General features: G+C 39.4%; 1 protein-coding gene across 1 annotated transcript in view; it reads right to left on the bottom strand.

Annotated features, from left to right (window-relative positions):
• Nucleotides 1–12,311, bottom strand: part of LOC129707239 (CDK5 and ABL1 enzyme substrate 2-like) — a 31,367-nt gene that overhangs the window by 5,353 nt on the left and 13,703 nt on the right. Inside the window, exons 2-6 of the mRNA XM_055652103.1 lie at nt 11,457–11,549; nt 8,807–8,884; nt 6,531–6,639; nt 4,852–5,002; nt 2,631–2,734 (exon numbers count right to left, since the gene is read on the bottom strand). Of these exons, the coding sequence (XP_055508078.1) occupies nt 2,631–2,734; nt 4,852–5,002; nt 6,531–6,639; nt 8,807–8,884; nt 11,457–11,549 (535 nt within the window). The remainder of the gene's footprint in view (nt 1–2,630; nt 2,735–4,851; nt 5,003–6,530; nt 6,640–8,806; nt 8,885–11,456; nt 11,550–12,311) is intronic.

Below are 12,311 nucleotides of genomic sequence, written 5' to 3'. Positions count from 1 at the left end.
CCTCTGTACTCCACAATTTGAGATTTGTAATAGAACAAATAACATGTGGTTGAAGTGCACATTGTCAGATTTTAATAAAGGCCATTTTTTATACATTTTGGTTTCACCATGTAGAAATTACAGTAATGTTTATACATAGTCTCCCTATTTCAGGGCACCATAATGTTTGGGACACAGCAATGCAATGTAAATGAAGGTAGTCATGTTTAGTATTTTGTTGCGTATCCTTTGCGTGCTTTTCTGTCTGCGATTTTGTCTGTCTGCGATTCGTGGACATCACCAGTTGCTGGGTGTCTTCGCTGGTGATGCTCTGCCAGGCCTGTATTGCAGCCATCTTTAGCTTCTGCATGTTTTGGAGGCTTGGCTCCTTCAGTTTTCTCTTCAGCATATAAAAGGCATGCTCAATTGGGTTCAGATCGGGTGATTGACTTGGCAACTCAAAAATTTACCATGTTTTAGCTTTGAAAAACTCCAATGTTGTTTTAGCAGTATGTTTGGGATCATTGTCTTGCTGTGGAATAAACCACCGGCCAATGAGTTTTGAGGCATTTGTTTGAACTTGAGCAGATAGGATGTGTCTATACATTTCAGAATTCATTATGCTACCACCATCAGCAGTTGTATCATCAATGAAGATAAGTGAGCCAGTACCTTCAACAGCCATACATGCCCAGGTCATAACACCCCCATCACCTTGTTTCACAGATGAGGTGGTATGCTTTGGATCTTGGGCAGGCAGTTCCTTCTCCCCTCCATACTTTGCTCTTGCCATCACTCTGATATATGTTAATCTTCGTCTCATCTGTCCACAAGACCTTTTTCCAGAACTGTAGTTGCTCCTTTAAGTACTCCTTGGCAAACTGTAACCTGGCCATCCTATTTTTGCAGCTAATCAGTGGTTTACATCTTTCAGGGTAGCCTCTGTATTTCTGTTCATTAAGTCTTCTGCGGACAGTGTTCATGTGGCAGAGGGTGGTGCCTTGGTTTGATTGCTCACAGATTAAAGTCTTAGTTTACTTGAAGCCTCCTGGATCGCCGCGTAGAAGCCAGGCCAGGGCCTCGTGGGTCGGAGTCCAGGTCGGCGGAGCGGCTGACTAAGCCCGCGGCTGGTGCTCAGGGCGGCACCACTGAGGCGTGAAGTGGGGCGACAATAGCGGTGGGACCTTGTCGGCTACGCCTCGCTATGATGGGGCTTTGGCGGTAGCGACGCCTTGTAGGTCGTCTCGTGGTCAACGGTCGATGAGAGCGTCGAGGACCACCGTGAGGGGGAAGAACAATGGAGGACCCAGCGTGGGGCAACCACCAAGAGGGAGAACAATGGACAATGGAGGGGTGTGGGACAAAGGACACTCGGGACCCTGCGTGGGGGGCGGGGGGGACAAAGAGGGAGCCGGCGTGCTTTGTAACTTTGTCAGTGCCGTGGGTGGCAAGCAAACAATTGCACCGTGCCTAGTCACATGTGACAATAAAGTATTCCTATTCCTACCTTTGAGAGTTCATCTTATAGTAAGTGTGATTCAAGTATTTTTTATTTATACTTAAAATACTTTGCATAAAGACAATTGCCATGACTACAATAGAATTGTGTGTAGAAGATTATTAGTGCCAGTATTCAAAGATAAATTTCCCATTTTCCTGTTAGGTTTCCAAACTATAGCACAAGCTAACAGAGAATGCAGCAATCAGAGAGAGGTGAAATGAGTTTCAGGTATAAAAACATTGTTATAACCATCATTTGCAAGTTTTTTTCTGGTGCCGTTGATGTCAAGCTCATTACAGACATAAAATGATATCTCACCAATACAGATGAGGCATAATTTTATTCAAGAATTCAACAGCAGGACTGTCCATTCTCATCCGTGGCATTTCTATGAAATGGGCTAGTATTCAGAACATAAGCAAGTGCATGCGACAAAAAGCAGAACATCATTTAAGAAAAAATTGTTATTTCTGAGTCTACCCCATAACTTTCTTTAATTTGATTTGTATGGATCTCAATTACCCTGTAATGAGTGGTTATGAGCAAAGTGCAGATTTTCTTCTTCATACAAACTATGCCATTCTACATTGCTATCAATATAGTCTTGGGTCAGGAATAGGGCGACACAGTGACGCAGCGGTTGAGTTGCTGCCATAACCCCGTTCGATCCTGATTATGGGTGCTGCCTATATGGAGTTTGTACGTTCTCCCTGATGATTGTGTGGGTTTTCTTCAGGTGCTCCGATTTCCTCCCACATACCAAAGATGTACAGTTTTGTAGGCTAACTGCATTAAGTAAAATTGTGAATTGATCCTAGCACGTAGGATACTGCTAGGACATGGGGTGATCGCTGGTCGGCACGGACTCAGTGGGCCGAAGGGCCTGTTTCTATAGTTATATCTATAAAGTCTAAAAGTATGTCTGTTGAAAGTAATATCACAAATCAAAACTTTCTTACTAAATTTAATAACAATGATCAACTAGAATTTCAGATGGAAAATGAAAAAGGAAATAAAGACATTTGATGTTGATTAGAATTAAAAAGATTTTAAATGTCATGTTATGGATCAAAGGATCACAAAAATAATCCAGAACTGCACACAGTAAATTTGTGCCTTTATTATCAAGTATTATTCAAAATGCTCTTACCATATAAGATGCAAAGATTAGAACCCGTTTGTGTTTTCCACATGGCCAGTGGGGATCATCAAGCAGATTAGGATCATATTCTATTAAATCTCCAGGTTCACTCCCTACAGGGTGACAGAAAACAACATATGTTTAAGCCACGCACTTTTATTTTTAGATACATGATATGCAGTATACAACTGTGACATCAAATAATTGGCTTGGAGCACAATGTACACTGGCAGCTGGATGCTCTGACAATAGAAAATTTCAACCAGTCAAGTCAGACCACCTTTCAACAGATTCCATTCAATACTGTGTCTTCTTTCCGTTTCGACACTGATGTATATTTAAAGTAGAGCTGAAACACAAACTGAAAAGCACACTTCATGGGGTTCATTGAGTGCCCTCAGGCCAGGCAATTTTGATATATATCAAATTAGGTTACAACATGAGGAACAAAAAATGATTTGCCCATTAGCTTTAATATCAGGAAAATCACATGTTCATATGGAAAAATGGGACTAGAAACAAGCTGCAGTGTATCATTTGATACAAAGAAGTCATGTTTCTTTTATTCATTTTCAAGTTAAGGCGTCACTGGTTCGGGCAGCATTTAATGTCCATCCCTAAATGGCCTTGACTTTTTACATCGCCATCTGGTCTTATCCTGGCAAACATATGCCCTCTATTTTATGTATTCTTCCCACAACTTCTCAGCTTCTAAAACAAAATGTGTTTTCTCTATCCTAGTTCTGAGAAGAGTTCCAGGCTTGAATTATCAATTGTTTTCACAGATGCTGCCTGACCAAGTGAATATTTCCAGCATTTTTCTGTTTTTATATCACATTTCCAGTTTTACCATTTAGATCTTCAGTTTCAGACTCAACCTCCAGACTCAGGAACAGCTTCCTTCCCAGAGCTATAGCTGCTCTGAACCAGCCCTGCAGAGTGCCCCCCACCCCCACGAACTGTCTCCCTCGGATGGTCACGTCGCACAAACACATCTGCATTTTAGTCGGTTTATACTATTTTACTGTTGTAATGTTCTTTGTACAAACCATGTTCTCGGGGTATCTAAACCTAAATTTTAGTAGTTACTTAAGTTATGATGTCGGATGGCAGCTGCATACCCAAATCTCGTTGCACTTGTGCAATGACAATAAAAGATATTATTATTCTAGGAGTGGAAGGTTTCCTTCACCAGCTGATACAGGTGCCAGAATCAGCAAACTGCCTCGCAGTTTTTTGACTTTCATTACCTGTAAATGTTATCCTTCTGAGTAAGAGAGGTCATGAGTTGAGATGCATTTAGTTTAGTTTAGTTTGGAGATACAGCGCGGAAACAGGCCCTTCGGCCCACCGGGTCCGCGCCGACCAACGATCCCCGCATATCAACACTATCCTACACGCACTAGGGACAATTTTTACATTTACCAAGCCAATTTACCTACATACCTCAAGTCAAGTCAAGTCAAGTTTATTTGTCACATACACATACGAGATGTGCAGTGAAATGAAAGTGGCAATGCTCGCGGACTTTTGTGCAAAAGACAAACAACAAAACAACCAAACAAATTATAAACACAATCATAACACACATATTCTTTTACATAATAAATAATGGAAGGAAAAATGTTCAGTAGAGTTAGTCCCTGGTGAGATAGGCGTTTACAGTCCGAATTGCCTCTGGGAAGAAACTCCTTCTCAACCTCTCCGTTCTCACCGCATGGCAACGGAGGTGTTTGCCTGACCGTAGCAGCTGGAACAGACCTGTATGTATTTGGAGCTTGGAGCGGTTTCATCTTCAATATTGTAACTGCAGTCAAACCAAAGCAATTGTGGATGGACTAAATGTTTAAAATGAAAGTTAAGTGCCATTCAAAAAGCTACTTTGTCCTGTTTGATGTTACATTTCTTGACTGCTATTGGAGCTGTTGTGTAGGGTACAGGTAACTATGGAATATTCTTTCTTACTGGGACATGTTTTGTGGATTGTGGAAAAGTTTGGGAAGTCAAGAGTTACTGCAGAATCCTGACCAGCTCTTGTAGCAACAGTATTTATATGGCTGGTCGAGTTATATCGTGTGTCAACTTTTAATTTAAAAACCTTGTTACACAATAGATTGATTGATACACAACAGCCAAGATGGTAAATTAATTCAAAACAGTGCACATTTTCAAATGTGTGTTCAAAAGTATTCAAAAACAAGACTAAAGTCTTCAACCACTTTTATCGTACCTAAGTCCATTGATATTGCAGCGGGCCCATGTCTTCCTGGTGTAAAACTCCGATTATTTCGAGCTTGCGCTTGTGAAGTTGAATTCTCAGTTAATATTTTTGGCAAAACAAAGGCATTGGTTGGATAAAGAAATTGAGCATAAGAAACTGACTGTAAAGAGAGAAGAAACAAAGTATTGGTTTCAGGTACGACTACGGAAAAAAACTACCAGGTTTTAAGATTTGTTCTTCATTTCACTACTTCCAACACTCCTGGATGACCATTCTTGCAAAACTAGATTGGCTCCCTATTTTAATATTTTCCTGTTCGTTTTTCAATCATGCCACAACCTACCCCTCCCCATCTATAACCCTCAAATCTCCAGCCATCTGAGCAGTTTTGCCTATTTATGTTGCATTTTAATCACTCTGCTATTGATGGCATCCCTGCAGCGTGCCATCAAGCTCTGGAATTGTGACCCTGAACCTCTGCTCATTTTGCAACCAAGATTTATTCTGTTGTAATCTATATATGGATCAGCATCAAATTTTGTTTGATTACATTCCTATTAAGTGCCTTGAAGTTCTTTCTCATATTTTGGGGTTGCTCGTTCTTCACTGGCTCGTCTCCAGTTGGTTCGGAATGCTGCTGCTCGCCTTTTAACTGGGACTCGAAAGAGGGAGCACATGTCGCCAATTCTGGCCTCCCTCCACTGGCTCCCAGTGCACTTTCGAGTTCATTTTAAGATACTGTTATTTGTTTTTAAATCTCTGAATGGGCACGCCCCGCCTTACCTCTCTGAGCTGCTCCACCCATACGCTCCTGCCCGGTCCCTCAGGTCAGCTGGTCAGCTGCTCCTGGAGGTACCGAGGTCTAATCGGAGGCTCAGAGGGGATAGAGCCTTCTCTGTTGCTGCTCCAGCGCTCTGGAACACCCTGCCGTTGCACATCAGACAGGCCCCCTCACTGTCCATCTTCAAATCCAGTGTTAAAACACATTTGTACTCCCTGGCTTTTGACCATGCCTGAGACTTTGCTTCTGTTTTTATTGTTTTTAATGTTTCTTTATTTTACATGTCTTTTCCTACTATTTCTTTTAATTGTTATTATTGGTGTGTATTAACTTTTTTGTCAATGATTAGTGATGTACAGCACTTTGTTGCAACTATGATTGTTTTTAAAGTGCTCTATAAGTAAAATTATTATTATTATATAATAAATGGCACCATATAAAATGCAAGTTGTTGATAAATATGAGAGTTATCAGTAAAGTCCAAAGCAGAATACATATTAAATTTCAGCCAGCATAACTGATCCCTGGCATACACTAGTTAATTCTTACATAATTTTAATTTAATTCCAACAATATGTAGCTCCTTCATTAGAACTACATTTTTATCACTAATAAAATGGGAACTCAGCAACAAAAGCAGCGGAACTAATATGTCTGGGTGTGTTTAATTTTCAATTTAGACAAAAGCAAATGTATTCGTAAAGGATTTTTAGAGGAAAACTACCATCTACAAACCATTAAAAAAAGACAATTTATGGAGGAATTATTCTAAAATCAAGAAGGATGTGTTCATTCAGATGTGAAAAAAAGTACCTATTCAGCCTGAACAATGTTTAGCTGCAAGAATAACAAGCAAATCATGAATAAAAACTACTAAGCTGCTGTTTGCAAACCAGCTAATTGTTACCTTTCCATCTGCAGCAAGTTCAACTCCGTCAAGTCCATGCAGCATGTCTGTTGGGCATGAAATGCCACCAGAAGGATTACGTTGTCTTGGTCCTTCCAGTTTGCCGTCACTGTGTAGAGAAATATCAAAACGGTCTTCTTACAGAAGTCAAAAAAGTCTAAATACAAATTAAATATTTAAATAACTTGCCTGCACATACAATAGATGCAGAGCATACAATGGAAGGAACTAGTTTCCTTTATTGTTCATACAGAAATCAAGGCTGCATACAAACAGGAAATGATTACACAAAAAGATTTTTTATAAAGGTCTCAGAAACATGTTAGATTAAGGATCACAAAGCACAAATTATTTTGAATGTAATTTACCCTTTGGCTGTTCTTCATTTGAACCCTAAATAATTTGGGACAGTTTATCAAAATAAGGTTCTTGACACAGACAGTATGCTCAGGCAGAAACTAGTTTAATCTTTCATCTGATGACAAGGAAAACAATACACAATTTTCCTATGGGTCTGCCAGCTATAATTTTCCATTCTGTCCATGGGAGAATTTATGGAATGCCTGTTGTAGCTTCCCTTTCAAGGCGTCCGTTCCCATTACAGTGACTCCATAAATTACAAAATGAATTACTACAGCATACAAGTTAAGAAGCCGTCCCACTTGCTGCAAAATAGTTACTCGGCAGAACAAAACGGAGCAAAATATTAATTTAATCAAAATCTGCTATACATGCTAGCTGTTGTATTGCATTTTGAACACGATATATAATAACGGACAATCTAAAAGTGAAAGCAAGATTGCAGTTTCAGCCATAGTATGCCAGTAGAGTTGCTGTCAGATTAACAACATTGATTAGGGCAGATTCTGGTACAGATTCAGCTGCACTTGTCATATTATATCCAATATGTAAACAAATATACATTGTACTACAGGTACTAATCTGCATGCACAAGACAGCCATAGGAATTTATTAAATTAGTTTATAAATGTCAGATCACCACCTCAAGCTACTGGAAATTTAAATTTTAAGCAATGGCTGTTGTGCAATCTGTCAATAGCACAGGGGGTGATCATAGTGGAATATCACATTTTATAATCCATAAGCGACCATCACCAAATCAGAATAAAAGGAGAGGATAAAATTACAATGAGCCCACGTAATTAGCAAACAATTCACCTAATTAGAGCCAAAATTGTACCACCATGATTACTGATATAGAATAATTCCAACCTACCCCCCTCCCATTGAATTGACAGAGGATGGCAAAATCGTTTTAAATAGGACGCGCTTTGTTATTCCAAGCTTTATGACATATGGAAGGATTTTATTCCAAGTGACAAATTTTTCCATGGTATCAAAAGCTATTGGTGGTGTTTGTGAGTGAATACCAGTCGGAGGGAAAGCATGATCTGCCTTTTTAAAATGAAACTTGAAAAAGTTATTTGTGTCTTCTCACTTGTGTGCAATTCTGGTCACCCAGCTATAAGAAGAATGTCATTAAGCTGGAAAGGGTGTGTAGAAGATTCATAAGAACGTTAATGAATTGGAGGGCTTGAGTTACGAGGTGAGACTGGATAGGTTGGGGCTATTATTCCTTGGAATGTAAGAGGTTGAGGGGTAACTTATAAAGGATATCAATTAGAATGGACATAGATAAGGTGAATGGTTACAGACATTTTTTTCCATGGTAGAGGAATGTAAAATTAGAGGGCACACATGCAAGATGAGAGGGGAAATATTTAAAAAGCACCTGTGGGGCAACTTTTTCCACAGAGAGCGATGACATCTGGAATAAGCGCCCAGAGGAAATGGCAGAGACAGGTACAATTACAAAGTTTGAAAGACATTTTGACAGGTACGTGGATAGAAAAGGTTTAGAGGGATGTGGATTAAACGCAGGCTAATGGGACCAGTTCAAGTAGACAACGCGTTGGGCCAAAGGGATTGTTGCTGTGTTGTATAATTCTATGGCTATTGGTTTAAAATGAGTGCAAAGAGGATTTGCTTTCATATGCTTGGCAGTACAAGTGTACGACAGAGATAAACTGACTGAAATAAATTGAAACCCTGGTGTCAGTTCAGGTCAGAATTAGGTTGCATTTTTGTTGTGTAGACAAGAGCATCAGTATAGGACAAAGTTTGTTAATATTATTGCTAGTGTGGCAGAAATATTGAATTGGGCACATAATCAACATTTTAGGGCAATGACAATTTTAAACAGTTCAAAAGAGAATCTCAACTTTTGAATTTAGTTTAAAGCAAAATATTCTTACCTATTAGTATTAAATTCTCCATAAGGCAGTATAGAAAAAGCTGAACACAGTGATCTTTTAGCACAGATGAGAACGATCCTTGAATAAAATGAATTAAAACAAAATTAGATTATAAAGGCACACAGATTTATGGTATAAGAACGTTTTATATTTGCATCAGAATCAGCACCTCATAGTCCAATTCTGTAGCTTCCAACCCTAAGGTATGAACACCGAATTCCACAATTTTAGGAAATACCCCCCCTTTCTTTCCTGTGGTCCCCATCCCATCCAGCGCGCACCATTTCTCCCACAATCCTGCCTCTTCCTTTGCTCCCTAGTCCACCCCCTGGACATTTACACCTATATCCCTCCATCCCACTTTACATTCCATTCCTCTTCTCTCCTTATCCGATAGTCTTCTTTTCATCTATGGCCTCTGTCACTTGTCCACACATCTGCCAATTAAATCTTCCTCACCTGTATCCACCTATCATGCCAGGTTTTGTCCTACCCCCACTTCTCTTATCGAGTTCCCCCATACTGTGATCAGCCTCAACAATGGTCTGACCCAAAACGTTGCCTGTCCATTCCCTCCACAAATGTTGTCTGACTCATCTATTTTCTCCAACTCTTTTTAAAGATGCAACAGACCAAATAGAACAGAAGGGTAAGAAAAAGTGACTCGGGGCCAATTTTCAAAGCACAGCTCTTAAAAAACAGACACCTGAAAAGGCATTAAAAAACATGAGTGCCCAGCAGCCATTTGCACACATTGACAGTTAGCATTGTCTGCTCAACCCATTCATTTACAAATACAGTTTACTGAAAGGTTGTGCTCCCAGTATAGATCTTTAAAGAACACCATTATTCATAGGGTAATCCAACCATTTTAATACAAACAACTCATTCCACAGGCTTAATATTTTTTATGTGCGAGTAACTGGCCCCATTAGGCCGTCTCAGTCCATGCACATCCTTCCCCCTCCTTCCCCCCGACTGAAAACCTACTAGCAACACTTTCCCAATTCAGATGAAGGGTTGCAGACTAAAACTTTACATTTATTTTCAACACATTCGGCATGATTGTTTCTAAAACCTTCTGCACATTACCCCTAGTGTCCAACCTGATCAATTGACCAGTGTCATTGTGTCTCCCTATTTGCAAATTCCTACTGATATTCTGCACAACATTTTTTGTACCTACAGTGTCCTCCACGGGACAAAGAAACATCATTTATTTATTTGCCTTTGTACTCCACAATTTGTGATTGGTAATAGGAAAAAAAAAAAATCACATGTGGTTAAATGCACATTGTCAGATTTTAATAAAGGCCATTTTTATACATCTCAGTTTCATCATGTAGAAATTACAGCTATGTTTATACATAGACACCTTTAGCTTATGCTTGTTTTGGGAGCTAGCCCCCTTCAGCATATAAAAGGCATGCTCAATTGGGTTCAGATCGGGTGATTGTCTTGGCCACTCAAGAATTGTCAATTTTTTAGCTTTGAAAAACTCCTCTGTTGCTTTAGCAGTATGTTTGGGATCATTGTCTTGCTGTAGAATGAACCACCGGCCAATGTTTTGAGGCATTTGTTTGAACTGGAGCAGATAGGATGAGTCTATACACTTCAGAATTCATTATGCCACTAACATCAGCAGCTGTATCATCAATGAAGATAAGTGAGCCAGTACCTTCAGCAGCCCTACATGCCCAGGCCATTACACCCCCACCACCGTGTTTCACAGATGAGGTGGTATGCTTTGGATCTTGGGCAGTTCCTTCTCTCCTCCATACTTTGCTCTTGCCATCACTCTGATATAAGTTCATCTTAGTCTCATCTATCCACAACCTTTTTCCAGAACTGTGGTCGCTCTTCTAAGTACTTCTTGGCAAACTGTAATATGGCCATCCTATTTTTGTAGCCAAACATTGGATTGCATCTTGCAGTGTCGCCTCTGGATTTCTGTTGATGAAGTCTTCTACAGACAGTGGTCATTGACAAATCCACACCTGACTCCTGAAGAGTGTTTCTGATTTGTCGGACAGGTGTTTGGGGATTTTTCTTTATTACAGAGAGAATTTTTCTGTCATCAGCTCTGGAGGTCTTCCTTGGCCTGCCAGTCCTTTTGCGATTAGTAAGCTCACCAGTGCTCTCTTTCTTCTTAATGATGTTCCAAACATGTGATTTTGGTAAGCCTAAGGTTTGGCTGATGTTTCTAACAGTTTTATACTTGTTTCTCAGTCTCATAATGGCTTCTTTGACTTTCATTGGCACATCCTTGGTCTTCATGTTGGTAAACTGCAATTAAAGTTTCCAAAGGTGATGGAAAGACTGGAGAAAAGGCTAGGTGCTGAGAGCTCTCTTATATCTGCACTAAGGAGGCAATTAAACACACCTGAGCAATTACACACACCTGTGATGCCATGTATCCCAAACATTATGGTGCCCTGAAAGGAGGACTATGTATAAACACAGTTGTGATTTCTACATGGTGAAACCAAAAGGTATAAAAATGGCCTTTATTAAAATCTGACAATGAGCACTTTAACCACATGTGATTTTATTTTCTATTACAAATCTCAAATTGTGGAGTACAGAGACAAATAAATAAATTATGGGTCTTTGTCCCAAACATTATGGAGGGCACTGTACTACCAATTACCTGCTGTTTCTTGTGTCATACTGACGCATATTTTTTATAAAATGGATTTTCTTTGTGTTTTTTTGATGGGGAGATCCTGAAGAAGTCCTACTTCTGAAAAACAAAAAAAAAGTTTATTAAATAATACCAGCCCTGTAAGAATCGTCAAATCTCACTGAAAATGAGGAAAAACACTTAAAAAAAAACAAAAGTGCTATAACTCTTCTCTTTTTATTAATGTACGTAAAAGGTTAATTGGGAAAGCTTTGGTCTCCTTCTAATAGTCTATTACAAACATCTTTACAACAGATTTTCTTTTAAACGAGTCTGCCTACTGTTTAAAGAGGACAGAATGTTGTACCCCCCCCCCCTTCAGATGTACGAAGAAAGAGGGATGTGCTTTTGAAAAAAAAAATTCAGATGGCAACCTGAAGCAAATGTAATTCAATATGGCAAGGTCATCTGAAATGCATAAATTAATTTAGAACTATAAATTGCAAAGCACACAACTGTGAGCAACATGTGTAAATCAAATTGAAAATGGATGAATGTTTGCCAATTTAATATTCCCAATATAACCCACATATTACTGTAAGTCAGTGAACTATATGAAATGTCACCATAGAAAATTATAGCACTATCTGTGAACGTCATGAAAAATATGAAATGCTATTTGTTAGTCTTCTTTGGGCAGCAGCTTTGACATCCAACACAGTATAATACAACATGGGAGGCACAATGGCACAGTAGTAGAGTTGCTGCCTTATAGTGTAAATACCAGTGGATCTTAGCTTGATGGTGCTTTGCAATTTGGGCATTTATTAGCAAGGTTTAGATCATATGGTTAACACAGAATTTCTCCAGTTTTTTGGTAGG

This window comes from Leucoraja erinacea, chromosome 21, assembly GCF_028641065.1.
Source record: "Leucoraja erinacea ecotype New England chromosome 21, Leri_hhj_1, whole genome shotgun sequence".
Classification (NCBI taxonomy): domain Eukaryota; kingdom Metazoa; phylum Chordata; class Chondrichthyes; order Rajiformes; family Rajidae; genus Leucoraja; species Leucoraja erinaceus.
Note: the sequence above shows the minus strand (reverse complement) of the source record. Positions and strands in the feature narration are given on the sequence as shown.